A 19,708-nucleotide genomic window follows, 5' to 3' on the forward strand; every position below is an offset into this window, starting at 1 on the left:
AACATTAAAAACCTGAAAATTATTTTAAAAAATAAGTGCAATTTTAACAGTGTTAAAATGTGCATCACAACTTACAGATCACAGTGGATCTACAAATACACAAAACATTTAGTAAAAGGCAGAATATTGGTAAAATCAGACATACTTCTCTTTAGACATTTCAGGTTGTTCATATTTGCTCTGGTTATTTACATTTTTTGTAAAGGGCTAGTCTGCAAATTTAAACATTTTTATGCAATTTTACTCTTTTTTCCTTTTTTTTTTTAAACAAAGAGTAAAATGTGCAGTTTTCATTATTTACAGGCTATTATGATCGTATTTTACTGGTCTGATCCACTTTAGATTGAAATGACCTAAACTGATTTTAAAGAAGTGATATTTTGCTTTTTATAAAAAAATTTTCAAAATGGAATTCTTCATTTTCAAACATTTCCTTGTGGTCTTTATAAACTGTAAATGTTCTGCTTGGGTCTGAATTCTTCATTCATTCAACTCCACAGGTCCATCTTCAACCCTATTTCTGAGTAATGACACGAGAAAGGTGGTTCGGAGCGCTGGCCCTTTAAATGCACATGAGCCACTTCAGGCCCCGCCCCCTCCAGGTTATTGGCTGTGCTGCTCTGTCCCGTTCAACCAACAACTGAACAGTTTAGGTAATCAGCTCCAAGTTTGGACATATTTTCAGTTTTTACTCCAACCGCTGCTGCTGATAAACAATTATGTCGTACTCAGACAAATGTTCGTCTGAAGTCTGGACCTTATATGTGCAAATGTCGTGACGTAACTAGTTATAAAACGTAACAAATTAAGCAGGAATTCAAACAGGTTGTAGAAATCCACTCAATTTTTGCCCAAATGAATATAAAGATATCTTTGCAGCACTTGGAGGGTTCAAATTCAAACTGTATGAACTATTAAATAAAACAAATAAATGAACCACAGACTAATAAAAGTGGGTTTAGATAAATATGAGCCCTTTAAGACATTTCAGGTTGTTCATATTTGTGTAAAAGGACAGTTTGTTAATGTAAACATTTTACTTTTTTTTTTACACCAAAACAAATACAACATTTGCAGTTGTCATTATTTACAGGTTATTATGATAATATTTTACTGGTCTGACCCAACTGAGATCTAACTGGTCTGTATGTGGAACCTAAATTAAAATTATTTTGACACCATTAATAGTTAATATTTTCAGTGTAACTTTTGGATTCCCCACATTTATCCCACGGGCCGGATCGGACCCTTTGGTGGGCTGGTTCTGGCCCCTGGGCCGCATGTTTGACACCTGTGTGCTATTACATGTGGTAGCAGGATACTGTGAGTAGTGAAATAAGGACAGAGACAAGTGGGAAAGAAAAAAGAAAAAAAAACTAGGCCACTAAATTAAATTACTAACACGAGTGGAGCACACATAAGGTCTCCAATGACGGCAGATTTATCAGTAATTGAAACAAACGGAGTCTGTGTGACACGCTGAACCCTCAAACACTAAAAACACTAGAACACTTTCCAAAGGAACTCAACACACGCCCACACATGAACATACAGAATCTGCCCACTGCATGGAAGAAAGAGAGTTTTCTGTCAAATCTACCTCGACTTTCTTTTTTTTTAAAATTTAACCCGGAAAAACTAATTGAGATTAAAACTCTTTTGCAACACTGTCCTGGCCAAGTCAGCAGCTGATTTCACCCATACATTGACACTAAAAATGAACATAAAACACATGAAAAAACTCAGTTCTAAAACCAAATATAAAACACTAAACTAAAAACATACATATAAAACACCATCAATAATTTAAAAGGTACTAAAAATATAACTATGTTCCTTAAAAGCATCTCAAAGCAGAATCCATATCAATCTATTAGAAAAACATCCAGATTCATCCTTTTATTCACATAAAATGACTTTGAATGTATTTAAACAGACCAGTTCCTTCAGTTTTATCTGCTTCTGTAGGTCGTTAAGGCATTTAAAAGCTTTCTGTCCTAGTTCTGTTCTGACTTTTAGAACATGTAGAGATAAAAACATGTAAGAGGTGAAAAAATAAAGCAAACAAAAAAAAAAGAACTACCTGATACCAGCTTATCGAATTAAAAATAATTTAAGATAGAAAAATAAAAATCCATATTTCAGTTTCTAAAAGAGCACGACTCCCATCACATAAACAAAGGTTACACAGAATGCAACCAGAGAAGGAAGGAGGGATTAAAGAAGGAACCAAAGAAATGAAAAACAGAGCAACAGAGAGGAGGAAAAATGAGGAAGAGCAGCAGTGATGGCTGGACAGACCTACCACCGGTCTGGGCGCTCGGGGGGGTCTGGAGTGGGCCACCAGCCGAGCCAAAGCGTCCTCTTCGCCCGGCCGGTCCACGACGTGGGCGTCGTACGCCACCATGATGGACACCTCCTGCATCATCTTGACTCCTGCTTGCTCCCGGCAGCAAGACGGAGGAGAGGAATGATGGAGGAGGAAGATGGAAAAGCGGAGGGGAAAAGGGAAGGAGAAGGAGAAGGCTGCAGCCGACAGGTTTTCAGTCTGAGAGTGGAGGAGGCAACGGGCTGGTTTTCAAGAGTCCCCGAAGAGCCCAGCCCCGCCCACTGAGAGGAGGAGGAGGAGGAAGAGGAGGAGGAGGAGAGAGGGCAGTACAACACACCTGTTTGTTCTCCCTCTCCTTCTGTAACGCTAGAAGTGTGCGACAAAGGAGGATGAGTTTGCTTTTTCTTCCTTTCCCACTGAGTGAGTAGTTTCTGTGCTCCCTCTCCTCCTCCTCCTCCTCCTCCTCCTCCTCCTCCTCCTTCTATTCCTCCTTCTCTTATCTCTCTCTTTTTAGGCTGAAGTCGGAGGATTTTTTTTTCTATTTCCTGCTGCTGCTGGTAAAAATAAGATAAAGGCTTCGTCTCTGTCGGCTGTTTACACACTGTGTGAGTGTGTGTGTGTGTGTGAGTGTGTGTGTATGTGTGTTAGTGTGTGAGTGTGTGTGTATGTGTGTTAGTGTGTGAGTGTGTGTGTGTGTGTGTTAGGGGTTCACAGCGATAGGAAGGAAGTTGTCAGATCAACCACAGTGACTTGCTGGTCAGAGTTGCACATCGCTCTAACGGTAAAAAAAAAAAAAAAACCAGGAAGTGAAATGAAACAAACTACATGAATGTTCTGGATGACTCCTGTGTTTAATGACACCCCCCCACCCCCACCCCAGGGGGGAAAAACTACCTGGCGACCTCTCAGTCGTGACGGTAACAGACTCCTCCTCTCTCTGCATTAACAACCTCTTTGTTATTCATTTTTCCAAATAATGTGTTCCGTAACAAAACCCCAAAATGAAGACTTCGAACACTAGAACAGGTCACATTAACCCAAACACACATGAACCATTTAAGAACAAAAGCACAATACTGTGACAAGCAACATAACTGACTGAAACAGACCATAATAACTCCAGGTAGAGTTCCAGATCTTGTTACCACCTCCCACCAATAGATGGCGGACATGTGCCCCTTCAGTCCTAACACCATTTAAGGGCATGTTCCAATTCAAACTGAAGAAGATAATCCAGTTTAAAGGCGTGGTCCTGACAAAATGACAAAAAAAAAAAAACCACAAAGAAAACGTTGATGTAAATATGTTCAAAGTTCAATTTCACTAAAATGTATGCAATCCAATATGGCCGCTGCCGTGTGACATCACAACATGCAAATTGGTAAATTTACTCCAATCATAAACTGATAACATCCCAAAATGTAACTATATATTTTAAACATGACATTTGCAATTTAGAATTTGTTGTAAATTTGATCATTTTATTTGGAAAATTTCATATACATAAAAATAACTATACGAAAACACACCCAAATTTTAAAATCTTCCCAATGGAATTTGAAAAATATATTAAATCTTTAGAATTTATCTTTAACAAAAAAAGCTCTAGCACCCTTATAAACAATTCTTTAAAATAGACTGAACTCTGTTGCATTTTTTAACTTATTTTTATTAGATTTATTTTTATTTATTTATTTATTTATTTATACTATTATTTGTCTATTCTGCTTTGTGTCCTTAAATCTATGCATTATTTTCTTAAACTTATTTATTCAAATGCTTTTTCCTTTTTGACATCTTATTGTTTGTTTAAAATTTATGTCTTGTATACCCAAATATTTTCAATAAAGTTGAAAAAAAAAAAAAAAAACTCCCATCATAAACTTTGAGTCATACCTGATATTTTTCTCATTCACAGTATGACTTTATCTCTAACCATTTCCAATCTACAGCTTTTTGAAATCTTAATATCAAAATTTAATATTCACAATAATGGGAAAAAAATGGTGCCTAAAGGTTTAACCTGTATTCTTGAAATATGTTTGTATGAAATATGAAAAATAAATATGAAATATGTTTTTATTGTTAAATATTTTCCATAAAAAATATAAGCAAAAATATGGGCATCTTGTATAATAAAAGGGAAGTGGACTCTTGTTGTGTGTGTGTGTGTGTGTCTCAGACATCACACTAAATCCATACAGAGCTGACTGCTGCAGTTTGGAATACTTATGAACTTTTGGTCTAGGAACAGACCAGTGAAAACGGCAAGTTGATAGGACCAATATTTTGGGCGATATTAGTAATTTTGAATATAATAGCCTTACAATCACGTTGCTATACCCAGAAGGCTTTGGCACTGACTGCTGGACAAATGCGGTACTGCATGCACGAATACACAGCAGATATCTGTGCTGGGGGACCGGGATGTTGCCCGTCAGGGTCGGGATGTGGATTTTAACCCCCCCCCCTTTCACATCCCACCCTCAGTACTGACAATGATTAAGTCTGGGATCTAGCTCAGGGCTCTCAAACTCAGGTTCTTTCTGGTTCCACATTCAGCCCCATTTGACCTCCAGTGGGTCGGACCAGTAAAATAACAGCATAATAACCGATAAATAATGACAACTCCTAATTGTTGTCATCGTTTTAGTGCAAAAAAAACACCATTAAATTATGAAAATACTTACTTTTATAAACTATCCAAACAAAAAAAGATGTGAATAACCTGAAAAAACTGAAATTTCTTTAGAAAAATCAGTGCAAATTTAACAATATTCTGCCTCAACTTATCATTTCTACATGTGCATTATGGATCACATCTACACAGACACTAAACACTGAGGAACAGGCAGAAAAGAGTTCAAATTGTGCTGAATTTTCTTTAGACATTTCAGGTTCATATTTGTTCAGGTTATTCACATTTTATTGTTACAGGATAGTTTGTAAATGTAAATATTTTCATAATTTAATGTTATTTTTTGCACTAAAACAAAGACAAAAATTTGAAGTTGTCATTATTTATAGGCATAATATAATATTTTCACATCAAACTGAGAAGAAAATCTGGAGTCATTATTTTTTGTCGGTCATTCTGCTGTTATTTCACTTATCGGTCTGTATGTGGAACCTGAACAAACATAAATTCCACAGCCTTGACTGTGGAATTTTTGCACTTAGTAAATTCATCCCACAGGTCAGACTGGAACCTTTGGCGGGATGCATTTGGCCCCCGGGCCGCATGTTTGACACCCCTGATCTAGAGTGTGCTAGTTTATACCTATAACATCCATTAGGTAAAATTTATCCAAATAGATATTCATTTATTTTCACACTTTTTTAGAAAATGGACAATCTGTAACTTATGTCAACCCATTTAAATTTACAGATTAAAGACATTTATACACCAGGGGCAGGACAAAAAAAACACATGAAATCTGTTCACACTGGCCCCTGTCTGTGATCCAGCATTCTCACATTCAATTCACAGAAAATGTGAATAACCTGAACAAATATGAACAATATAAAAGAAGTGCAATTTTAACATTATGCCTGTTACTAAATGCTAAACTGAGACATAATATTGCTAAAATTGTGATTATTTTTCTTACATTGTTGATAGTTGTTCAATTTATTCACATTTTTTGTGAATGGATAGTTGAACTTTTTAATGTAATTTAATGTATTTATTCAATTAGATGAATCAGTGATAAAATGATAAAATTAACTCATCAAATATTTCAGAAATACTTTATATCTGTCACTTCAACATGAATGTTCATCTAAAGCTGCAGAAGCTACTAATAAATATAAGTGTACAGTCGTGGAAAAAATTATTAGACCACCCTTGTTTTCTTCAGTTTCTTGTTCATTTTAATGCCTGGTCCAACTAAAGGTACATTTGTTTGGACAAATATAATGAGAACAACAAAAATAGCTCATAGTAGTTTAATGTCAGAGCTGATATCTATCCATTTAACATGTTTTCTTGATAAAAAACCCAAATCACTTCAGTTCTTCCATCAGTATCTATGGCATTGTACTGACAAAAACAGTGCTTTTAGACATTCAGTGTTTTCTTTTCTGTCTGTTTTAGTCACATGATACACACAGGAGTCAGGACTTTATTGCATAACCATTGTTTCTGATGACTTTTGATGGTCTAATAATTTTTTCCGCAACTGTATCAGCAGCAGGTTTGGCCTCTGTGTATAATTCAACATCACATTTGTCTGTTTTGAACCCACACATCTGAGTGTTCGGTTATCCCACATTATAGTGCCGTCCTGTTAATCCTCTAATCATCTGTAGCTCTTTCTGAATGTATTTATGCGAACCACATCATCAGACGTCCACAGAAACCCTTTGCTTTCTGTCCTTTTCATACATAAACATCCCGTCTTCTTTCTCTCCTGTCATTCTCCAGTGTGTTGACTTTTTCCTTTCGGAGGGATTTGCGGGTGACGATGGCAGAAACCGGATTAATCAGTCAAACCCAGAGCGGCGCATGAATATACAATATGTTTGGTCCGATTTTCTTCAAGTCCTGAGAAGTCATCACTCCAGCCGCGGTCCGGTGGATGTTAAAGGAGGCTGAGAAATTCAAATTTCTGCGATAATCCCCCGAGGAGCTAAGCCACCGACTACCCACTGTGTTCATCAAGCCAAGGTGCCGGTGAATTCTTTGGCTGTTTTAAGCCGCTTATAGAGTTCACTTGATCCGATTTAGACTTTGACAGAGAAAAATATGTAAAAGGGTGGGGGTGAAGACAAACCAAAATGGCTTAGACAAACTGGTTTGTGTTTTTCTCTAATGGTGGTTGAACGTGGCAGGTCTGTTCTACACGTTTCAATCTGACATGATGTATAATTGAGTACGTCTTCAGTTTCAGGTTTTCCTTTAAACCCATAAAGACCCAGTGCTACTTTTGTGGTACTTCCAAAATAATTTTTTCTCTATATTTGACTTTTCTTAAATGATTTATCATCATTTATTCTAATATTATCCTCTGTATTTTTTGTTTTTTTTCAGTGAAAATCAGGTCTTTTCCTATATTTAATTCATATTATTAAAATATTTATTTTATAGAGTTACAGCAAATGTCCAAGCATGAAAGAATTTAAAAGGAGGTACGAAGACACAATATTTCAGAGGTACAGGGATGAGGGAGGTGTTGGGGATGACTGGGTGTTCTAAAGATGTACAAGTATGTGGTAAGTGTATGTATATGTATGTATAGGTGTGTATGTGTGTGTGTGCATGTGTGTGTATATAAATGTATGTGTATATGTATGGGTGTATAGATCTGTGTATGAATAAGTATTTACATATATGTGTTATTGTATTATGTGTTCATATAACCCATATTATATTTGTTCATAATAATATAAAACCAGAAACCAAATTATTTAATAATAAGTATCAGTCATATTATGGTATATAGTACAGATCTGCTTAGACTAGGAAGGTTATTATTCTTATTAATTATAGAAGGAGAAGGGGTGGGAGTTTATAAGGGTGTATTCACACCTACCACGTTTGGTCCGTTTAAAATGGACCAGAGTTCGTTTCCCCAGAAAGTCCGGACTTTTTTTAGGTGTGAATACAAACATGCGAACTCTGATTCGAACCAAACAAGCGGACCCAGACCACCTCTTCTAGGTGGTCTGGGTCCGCTTCCAAACAGACTCTGGGCCGGTTCACTTCTGGTGTGAATAGAACCGACCTCGAACCGAACCAAACCAAGGAATCTTGCGTCTTTTTGTGCTTGACGAGCCACCGTAGCCGCTGGAAGTAGCCGAGGTTTATGGGTGTTCAGAGCGAACGGCAGCAGCTATGAGCTGTGGACAGACGTGGAGAAATGAGGAAACTGAATGTGTCACTGACATTTGGTCAGATGTCCGTATTACGAAACTGGCTCCGACTGAGCTTTTCTTGAGTGTTAACATTATTTTCGAAAATTTGTCTCAGTAAAAATACAATTTATATTCCGAAAATGATAACTGTATGTAGGAGGACCAGGATTACTTTCATCAACACCGGCCGTCTCTGGTTCACCCCGCCCCCGACTTTTCTGTCCAATGCCAGCGCAGTTCGTCACATGCGTGCTTCTGTTCACGCATTTTGGTCCACTTGCAAAAAGTGCGATGTGAACACGATCCGACCCAAATAAAAAAAAAAAGTCTGCATTTGATCCGAATCAAATAAGCGGACCAAAGGACTTTTCAGGTGTGAATACAGCCTAAGTTGTCCCAGTTGGCCTTACCGGCCGACACGCCAGTAAGCTAAAAACTGAAATTTCTTGAAAAAATACTTGTGATTTTAACAATATTACTCCAAAAAACATTAAATTATGAATATAATTACATTTACAAACAAAAAAGATGTTGACAATCTGAAAAAAAGAAATTTCTTGAAAAAAATAATTGTAATTTTAACAATATTACGCCTCAACTTATCATTTCTACATGTGCATTACAGGTCAGATCTACAAAAGCATCAAACATTTAGTAACAGGCAGAAAATTGTTAAAATTGCACTGAATTTTCTTTGGACATTTCAGGTTCATATTTGTTCAGATCATTTACATTTATGCATTTGGCAGACGCTTTTTTCAAAGCGACTTACGGGGGAAGATTAACAATTAAGCTCTCTCTCTCATTGCTAAAGGTAATGTTAGTTTGTTAATATTTTCAGAATTTTATGTTATTTTTTTTTCACTAAAACAGACAAAAAATTGCAGTTGTCATCTATAGACATAATGCAATATTATTTTTTTCACATTAAACCATCTGGAGATCAAACTGGGCTGAATGTGGACCCTGAAAGAAAATAAGTTTGACACCCCTGGTCTGATGTAATACAACACGTTATCATATTCTACAAAATCCTCTCATATTTAGAACATGGCCGTCTTGATATTTAACGTGGACTCCTGTGAGTGCGACGTGGCGGACTGTGTGCCAAGATATGAAAGTATAAATCTGGTTTGACGTGGCACGGTGAGACGTATCCAGGTGTAGTCTGGTATCGGATAATGCGACGTGACGCTCTGGATTGTAATGCGAGGCTTGGTCACATGGTGCGACATGACGCGGCTGGATGTGTGTAGATAGTGAAGTGACACGGTGTGATCTGTCTGCGGACGTCTTTGGCTTAATGGTGTGTTAAATGGAAGGGAAGTCGGACTCTTTTATTTTCCCTCATTCTCCTCAGGCCTAGTTTCGACCGCGTGCCTACATTTTTTAATTACGTCTCTTTCCACCAGACTCGTTCCATATATTTTCATCCACCGGGACTGATTTAACGCTTAGACTTAAAAGACTTAATAGAACGACTGGTATTGAAAAGTGGGAAGTAGACACGAGTGCAAACTATGAATCGATACCTTCTTCTCTCCTCACACAAAACATAAGAACAAATCTACAGGGCGTCCTTAAAGTCTCTACAATTTAATTAATTTATTGCAAAAGCAAATGAACAGACAAATCTGTGGAAACGAGTGATGCCAGGCGCAACAAACACATATTGTATCTTATTTGTGCATTTAAAAGGATGTAAAAATCCAGTATAATAATAAAATATAGAGCATTATCTGAATAAGTGACAGTGTAGTTATAACATAGAAGTACGCATAAAATAAGATATTATTGTAATTATCTTTTTTTTTAATATGATTTTATTTAACCCTTTCATGCATGAATTATGAGAACCTTAGTAAAGATTTTCATCTTGAGTGTTTTTATTCCTCCTTAGACATGAAAAAAAAACCCAATGCGATCGTTTTTTTTTTTTTTTCATGGAGTTACAAAAATGTCCATGCGTTTAATTTTTGAAGTAAAGAAATGTGAGTTTAAAACCCAATATCAGAAAGTACGGAAGAGGATTAGGGCCACTAGAAAAAAAAAAATCATAAATTAAAATAATGTCCAATATATGTATATTTTTAATTATTATTATGGAAAAAAAGTCAGAATTCTGAGATTAAAGTCAGAATTCTGAGGAAAAAAGTCAGAATTCTGAGATGAAAGTCCAGTGGCCCTAATCCTGTTCCGTAAGAAAGTAATATGGAAACAATAAAATAAAAACATTTTTAATGCTGCAAATCTGATGTTTTCTCCCATTTTAATATATTCTAATGCTAATTATTACTCACTTCATGGAGATAACATACAAAAAAACCTTTGTGTCTAACGAAAAACAAGTGATTTACACTCAGACATGTTAATGCAGATCAGTTTTATCAAGAACAGCAAAGTTACAGTAATGGTATGAATGTCAGTATATTATGGGATGGTGCATAAGTGTCCACTGTGTTGGCTGATATGGAACTAAAACAACAAAACCCATGAATATACAAGAGAACAGCTGGAGAAGAACTGTCCATTTTTTGCGAAATTAAACTTTGTTTTAGTGTAAATACATGAAAATATTTACTTTACAAAGAGAAAAATTTGGAGTTGTCATTATTTCTATGTTATTATGAGAGTATTTGACTGGTCCTGCCCACTGGAGATTGAATTGGTCTGAATGTGGAACCTGAACTAAAAGGATTGTTAATATTTTAGTGTAATTTTTGCATTTCTCAAATTCATCCCATGGGCCGGACTGGACCTTTTGGTGGGCTGGATTTGGCCCCCGGGCCGCATGTTTGACACCTGTGGTTTAGAGGGAAATAACCAAAAATACCTCTTACTAATTTTACTCACGGCAGCCATTAAATGCATCACTATGAAGTGGTTGAAACCTGAACCTCCCACATGTAACATTTAGAATGAAAAAGTGAGCGAAATCTATCAGATGGAGTAAATTACTAATATACTTAGAATTCAGGGAGAGATATTTACAAACAGATGGAGTTCCATGATTAAGCTTTTAATGCAGTAAGCATTCAGAAGTGGTCATCTACATACGTGTGTTTTTGTCATTCATGTTTCATTTTTGATTAATTGTAATCAATATTTACTGCAGATATCCATTTTTTCTTTTTTTTTCTTCATGTGTGCCATATGGGGATGTTCGATTAAATATGTTAATATATGTAAAATGTCTTGTATATGTGTATGAGCAAAATTAAATTAAAAAAAAAAAAAAAAAAACTCCAATAACCACTGAGTACATAGAACAAATCAGATTAACATATCTCATCAACTGCTTTTGTAATAAATGTTTTAAATTAAGAGACCCCGTAGTTCAGACATCTACATTCATACACTCACCGGCAGCAAATGTTTAACTAATTTATTCATAAAAACACACACTTTAATGGAGTGAACAGCGGCCGAAGTGGATGAAGAGTGGATGAAGCCCAGATGAACTAAAATACACACAGGCCGTTCAGACAGGAGGAAGTAACCCGAGGACAGACACCAACACCCATCATCCCCAGATGATCTGTCAGCCTTCATTTGTTTCCTTGTATCAGTGAGTTAACAGTGGAAGGAGTTTATATTTTTCAGGTTTTTTATTGTCTTTAGTTGCAAATGGTCATCTTAGCCCAACTGAAAGCTCAGTTTAAAGGTCTACTGTACAGGTTTTTTCTCAAAAAAAAAAAAAAAAGGATCAATGTCTCTGTATGTTAGCGTCATGTTCTGTCAACAATCAATAAGTTGAGTGTGTGAGGTTGTCAGCTTCTGTCTCTGTGTTCCAGTCCTGTGGTCTGGATGCACATCAATCTAACAACAGAAGTGGGCGGGACTCACTGGAGGAGAACTCAACTAATTCAGTCAAAGTCCAGATATGACTTCTATCAGTGAGCAATAGGAACTAGACTGATATTTGTAACCGTTTACGTGTTATAAACCATCAACATATGGACTGCTGTGAGTAAAGGCGCATTTTTAATATTTCAAAAATATCTGTATAAATTCAAAAATCTAAATTTGTCAAAACTGTGAACAAAGTTTGTAGACATTGTCCCAAGGAAGCTGCATAAAAATTTTTAATGAATCCAACCAGTGATTTCAGAGACACAGACTGTTGAAATCTAGACATTGGTGACCTTGAGTTGACCCTTCCAGGTCACTTAAGGTCAAAGGTCATGGACCTAAAATGAAAGTCCATATATGACTTCCTATCAGTGCTCAGTAATAACTATATTGATATTTGTAACCATTATATATTTTTTATTTTATTTATTTATTATTTTAACTTTTTTTTTCTCTTTTTTTTGTTTCTTTACATTTCTTAAACTTTTTTAAAATTATTATTTATTTATTTATTTATTTATTTAGATAGATAGATAGATAGATAGATAGATAGATAGATAGATAGATAGATAGATAGATAGATAGATAGATAGATAGATAGATAGATAGATAGATAGACAGACAGACAGACAGACAGACAGACAGACAGACAGACAGACAGACAGACAGACAGACAGACAGACAGACAGACAAATGCGGTCACCACTCCACAAACACAGCCATACCACATCAGCACTCAAATAAATAAATGGACGAAATTTCGTTGTGCCTCGCATAATGACAATAAAGAGTCTATTCTATTCTATTCTATTCTAAAATGCAGAGTATAAGTAGCTGTGAATAACTGAAATTAAAAAGAAGTAGACTTAAAAGACAAGATGTGTGTTCTACCCATCACATAAAAACATAAAAGCACAAAAACATAGAAACCCTTTATTTATTTATTTTATCTGCATTTTACCTGTAACCATTATAAACCATCCAAATACGGTCCATTATAAGTAAAGGCACATTTAAAAGGCAAACTTTAAAAATGAAAATTTGTCAAAACTGTGAACAAATTTGTCCACATTTGTCCCATATAAATTTGAAATGAATCCGAAATGACATGAAATGATGAAATATGTTCTTAATTTAACGCTATGTTTTTTGCACTAAAAGAGAAACATTTGTTGTTGTATTTATAGGCTATTATGTTATTATTTTACTGGTCTGACCCACTTAAGATCAAACTGGGCTGAATGTGGAACCTGAACTAAAATGAGTTCAACACTTCTGGTTTAAAGTCTAATTTTTTTTTAGGTTCCTTTCTTCTACTTTTTGGATTTCTATAAAACTCTCCCCATGCTTTAGGTCATATTTATGCTGAGGCAGTAAACATTCACCAGATTAACACACTTTCAAACACTCCTGTACATTCACTTGATTGTTAATACCCGTGTAAGTGTCTTTGCGCTCTTGTACGACATAAATGCCTGACATGACATTTTTGTATCGCTGCAGGATTGTGCAATAGTAGCATTATGCTAACAAACCACCAGAGATAAAGTGCAAGTCACAGTTCAGGATATCCTGTATGTAGAAGCACAGAGAGACGTACAAGCAGGGAGAGAATGAACACACCGAGCCATGAATTCTGCAAATATGAGACTGAGAAATAACAGAGTATCTCTACCTTCGTACCCGGTGGACGTTTCTTTTTTTGTATAAGAAAGTTAGAAATGAATGCTTCTACTTGCTGGAGGGGTTGCGGGGACACAGAGGCAAACCACACCCACATTTTTTTGGTCCTGTGTGAAAATTACAACTTTTTGGAAAGATGTTGGAATAAAAATGGAACAGATTTTGGGTTTTAAATTACAACAACCCACTCTTCCACTTTTGTTAGGAGATCTTCATGACCATTTGACAATAAATGACAAATACCTCCTAAAAAATTTTGGTGCTGCAGCAAAAAAAAAAAAAAAAAAACAATCACTCGAAAATGGCTTCAACTTGAGCCACCGGTGCAACAGGACTGGATGAAAATAGTAGATGAAATTCACAAAATGGAAAGATTAACATTTATGCTAAGGCTGCAAGATGCACTTTACATGAGAAGGTGGAACAAATGGATTGACTTCTTTAAGGCAGGGCTTCAAAACTCAGGTCGGGTCAAACTCATTTTAGTTCAGTTCCACATTCAGCTAAATTTGATCTAAAGTGGGCCGAACCAGTAAAATAATAACATAATAATATATAATGTCAACTCCAAAATTTACTCTATGTTTTAGAGCGAAAAAAGTAAAATTAAACACTGAAAATGTTTACATCTACAAACTATCCTTTCAAACAATGTGAATAACATGAACAAACTGAAACAATAAGTGTAATTTTCACAATATTATGCGTCAGTTTACCATTTCCACATGTTCATTATAACTCACAGATCACAGTGGGTCTACAAATACACAAAACAGTTAATATCAGGCAGAATATTGTTAAAATTGTACTTACTTTTCTTAAAACATTTCAGGATGTTCAATATTTGTTCAGGTTATTCACATTTTTTGTGAAATTATACTTTGTTTTAGTGTAAATATTAGGGCTGGGCAAGTTATCGCATTATTACCGTGTTAATGCATTCATTAAATAACGTCGACAATTTTTTAAAATCTCCCGTTAATGCCGTTTTATTCTAACTCCTATTCTTCTGCCCCTGCTTGTGTGCGTGTAGCGATTAGCTCGGCAGGTAGACAACAGGTTTCCCAAGAAAAGCCGGACGCCCAAAACTTCTCTCCAACTCTTTTACTGTAGACTCACTGTAAAACTGCAACATACAAACAAAATATGTCTCGGTTCTGTTCATTGCATTAGTACATTTACATGGCATTATACATTTAAATGAATGGAAAAAAGATCGCTAGCTTGATGCTAACTTGAATGGGAAAATCCAGACACACTAACAATTAGCATTTACAGATTAACTTTAAGTTTACAACGTCTTTTTATCCTGCAACAAAGGTTCACATCAGAGATATTTGATACTATTCATTCTTATAACAACTGATTGTAAAATACTCACGGGCAAATGTTTTTGGGGCCATACAAGCAGAGTGAAAGAAACGTGTCTGTTAGTTCCTTCTTATGTCCAAACTGACTACGGGAACACCGAAAGGACAAAACATACGTTAGTGCAACTTATTCCCACCACTAGAGGGCCCCCTTTGCTTGGTTTGAACAACTGAACATCACATATTATTGGTCTTATTAGTATTAGTACTTATTAGTGGGTTTAAGACTCCTGTCAATCACTCACAACCGGAAATAAACATGTGTGGACATAAACATGGAGAAAAGTAGCGGCCTGTTCCATGGACATTTTCATTTTCAATGTCTTCAGATGGTGGGGGGGAGAAGGATACAGTTGTTTGTAAACACTGACATGTGGAATTATCTTTTATCACTGGAGTACTTCAAGTCTGAAATATCACTGAAAGGAAACACACGCTGTTGATGCTGGCAACCCCCCCCCCCCCCCCCCCCCCCAATATAACTATGCAATTAATCGTGATTAATTGCAGAAATCCACACGATTAATTGCGATTAAGAATTTTAATCTCTGCCCAGCACTAGTAAATACATGAAAATATTAACATTTACTAAGAGGAAAAAATTTGGAGTTGTGAGTATTTATAGATTATTATGAGAGTATTTTACTGGTTTGACCCACTTGAGATTGAATTGGTCTGAATGTGGAACCTGAACTAAAAGGATTGTTCATATTTTAGTGTAATTTTTGCATTTCACAAATTCATCCCAAGGGCCGGACTGGACCCTTTGGTGGGCTGGATTTGGCCCCCGGGCCGCATGTTTGACACCTGTGCTTTAAGGACAATTGCTGTGTGGTTTGTCTCAGTCCTGTGGAACGCTGTGTAGACTGCCGCTGTCGACATTTAATTGTGTAACTTGATTGTTATCTCGTTGCTGTAACCTGGATTTCTTGGTAATTAGACTATGTTTGTATCTGTTGCCGATCGTTGTTTGTTGTGTTCTGTTTGTCAGAATTATAAATAACACTGGTCAACAACAAATTTATTAAGTTTTTTGAGCTGATTTAGGATAATTTTGGTGTGCTGAAGCCAAAAATCACATTAATTTTGCTCAATCAGGTCAACTTTCTGAACTATGCTACATATTGACTTTTTAACATTTTTGCTTACATTTATGGGCATTTTCACATCATATGATACAAAATTCTTTATATTTCTTGCAATAAACGAGTTCTGAAGATTTGACTTTTGCCAATTTATGATTAATGTTTTTTTTAATATTACAGGTGAATGAAATGGCTTCGACTAGAAGATCTTGCAAAAATAAGCCTGGCGTATTCTGCTACATCTACGGTGAATACAACATTGTACCTAACAGGAATCAAGTCACAAGTTTCATAAAGTGTGCTTACCAATCTTATTTTGGTATTAATTATTATATTTTGCGAGAAGATCAAATTTTTCAAAATCAAATTAGCAAAAAAACCTGACCTGATTGAGAAAAACAGATGTCATTTTTGGATTTAGCGGTGCAAAATGGTCCTAATTCAGCTGAAAAAACCTAGACAACTTGCAAAAAACATTTTTTTGTAACCCAGTGTAATCAATAAAAACTAAGTGTCAAAAAAAGAAAGTCAGAAATGTTAACAATGTCCACAAAAAATAACAGAGTGGAGAGTGACAGTGAGCAGTCATAGGACTAAAAATGAGCCGAGAGGGTGGAACGACCCTTATCTCCTCCATCGTTCTCTATCAACTCCTTCTTTCCTTCCTCTCTCTTTCTCTCAACAAACTAACAAACCACAAGCACAAACCATCACATACACTGTGTTCTGCCTTCAGTCTCTGGTGACCTCAGCAAATTCTCCAAATACCACTGGCCTCATTAAGGTCAACGGGAGGATGAGAACACGCCTGTATGTGTGTGACGGTACATTTAATGAACACACACCGAGGTACGCTCTGAAGAAAACTCTGACTATCATCCGTAACTGCCTTCGTTTTTCTACTGAAACGAGGCCGCTGTGCCGACGACGGTAGCATTTAAAACCTCAGAGCATCAAAAACAGCAACAGAAAAAAAAAAAAAAAAAAAAAATTCAAGAAAAATCAGAAACAAATAACAGGAAAACCACACGCAAATGACGGAGATTCAGCGTACAGATCCGGTACAGCGTGGATGATCTGTCCACGTGCACAAAAGGAGTGACAAAAACTGATGTGACCTTTGACCCCTCTGGTAAAACATATTTCAGTGTCTTCATGGGAGACGCTTTATACACTACTAACAAAAAGTGAAGGACATTTTTAATTTTTAGGCTATTTTTGTTCAGTTGGGATTCTTGCACAGCGCTTTTTACTTTTTTGTGTGTCAGTTTTTTTAATGACCAGACCAAGGTTCTAATAGTTTTGGATTTTTCATTATAGTTTAGTTTTTTTTTTTAGTTTTGACTTTTTTTTTTCTCTAATTCAGTTCGTTTTAATTCATTTTTAGAGCAGGTTTGATAGTTTTTATTAGTTTCCTTTTTTTTCTAAATGCTTAGTTTTAGTATTAATTTTAGTTTTGTCGTATCTTTTCTCTTCTTCTCCGTCGTATTCAAATAAATCCCAGACAGGACTCTGCTGCTTTCTCCCAACTTTAGTCTCCATGTTTCCAGGTAGAGTGGGGACCAGAAGACGACTGGAAACCACAAGTGATGGACTGTTAAGTTCAGCATCGTGCCGCTAGCTAAAATTGCTAGAGTGAAATAAATCAATTTCATATCAATCCGACGTTGACAAAGATGAAAACGAAGGGAATTTTATCCATCATTTTTATATGTTTTAGTTAGTTTTGTAAGGACACAATACAGTTTCAGTTAGTTATTTTTTCTTTTAATTAAAGTTTTTACTTATTTCAGTAAATGAAAATGCTTTTTCAACTCTAGTTTTCGTCATTTCGTTAGTTTTCGTTAACAATAATAACCTTGGACCAGACATAGTTTTATTTACAAATGGCAAAAATGACAAAAAAAGACCAAAAAAAAAAAGAAATATCCTTCACTTTTGTTTGTAGTGTATGTGTTCCAGTTATATATGATGTCTGTACAAACTCACAGAAAACTGCATTCCGGCCTGAAAACATTATTGTTTACTGCAGCTTTCCCTTAAACTCTTAATGTCTTTTAAATGAACATTAAAATCACATTTTATTACTGATGATTTTAATGTCTATTTTAATTTTCACGTTTTTATATTTTAACTTTCTCTCATCTTAAATGTATTTTTATGCCTATCCTGTGATGCTTTTATGTTTTATGTAAAGCACTTTGAATTGTCCTGTGCATGAAATGTTCTATACAAATAAACGTGCTTTGCTTTTGGTTTGTTGAGTTAACGGACTGTTTAACGCAGTGGTTTCCAACCTTTTTTGGCTCATGACTCCATTTTAACATCACAAATTTCTGGTGACCCCAGACATTCAAAACCGAGACTTTTTTTTTTTTTTTGCTAAAATTAATTTGTTTTTGATCATGTAATAGTTTGCTCTACTATGTTTCAAATAAAGGTTAATTTTAGAGGACATTTAGTCTATATAATGTATATTATTCTGGACGGAGGCAGAAAATCCACATGTAGATTACTGCACAAAGGGAGAATTGGATTTTCCTCGGTCAGGATATGTACAGTCAGTCCAGCTTGGATTTACAAGGCTGACAATTAATACTGAACAAACAAGAACTCAAACTATGAATTATGAAAGAGCTGCAGCATCTGAAACCGAACTCATGAACATCATGAGTTGGTGTAGAAAAACAAAAAAAATATGTTTGATGTCATCACACTGAAAACATATCTACTCATCCTTCTTTTTTTGGCTAACATCACCCAGCCCTAAAGTGAGGAAATGCAGTGGGCGTTCACCCTGGGTCTTACTTTGATGTTGCAGGCCTGTTCCATAAGCCTTCGGGCGTTTTCTGCAGCTCTGTAGCGTTTAGGAAGCTGGACCCTGAAGAACTTGAGAGCTCCTTCAAAATCCGCCTGCAAAAGGTCCTCTTTAGACGTCTGTGGAGACACAAGGAGGTGTCGAAAAAGGGGAGATGATGGAGGAGAAAGATAAGGGATAGTTACGAAAAAGACAGACTTCAAACAGGAAATTAAAACCCAAGGAAACAAAGGGAACATTTTCATATCAGCTGTAAGGAATACAGCCAGCAAACAGTGTTCCCTCTTTGTTTTTCATGTTTCTCACAAATCTATCCCATCATGCACTGAAAAAAACAAAACAAAGTTAAGCAACAAAACTGTTTGTGAAATATTAACACATTTAAAAGTGATTCATCAGGTTTAGACCGAGGCCATTAAAAACCGCAATGAAGGACTGAGTGTCATGCAGACTTCCAGACTTTAACTCCAACCTCCTGTTTTCCACTTCCACTTTTAGCTTTCATTATTCGTCTCCTTCCTGTTGCCACTGAGACAACTATTTTAAATGTTTCTTGCATTATTTTTAGTACTTAAAAAAAACAAAAAACAAAAAAAACTGAAATAACTAACTCCTCTGCGTGGGAGCCGAAAACCAAAAGTGTAAAACAGCAAAAAGCAGAACCGTCGGAAAACACACAACTGACATGAAATGAAGGAGAAGTCAGTGGTTAAAG

The 19,708-nt window shown here is 35.8% G+C and overlaps 1 protein-coding gene across 1 annotated transcript in view; it reads right to left on the minus strand.

Annotated features, from left to right (window-relative positions):
• Positions 1-19,708, minus strand: part of LOC115417650 (rab GTPase-activating protein 1-like) — a 115,732-nt gene that overhangs the window by 28,680 nt on the left and 67,344 nt on the right. The window contains 1 exon segment of the mRNA XM_030131658.1: positions 18,984-19,112. Within this exon segment, the coding sequence (XP_029987518.1) occupies positions 18,984-19,112 (129 nt within the window).

This window comes from Sphaeramia orbicularis, chromosome 4 (assembly GCF_902148855.1).
Source record: "Sphaeramia orbicularis chromosome 4, fSphaOr1.1, whole genome shotgun sequence".
NCBI lineage: Eukaryota > Metazoa > Chordata > Actinopteri > Kurtiformes > Apogonidae > Sphaeramia > Sphaeramia orbicularis.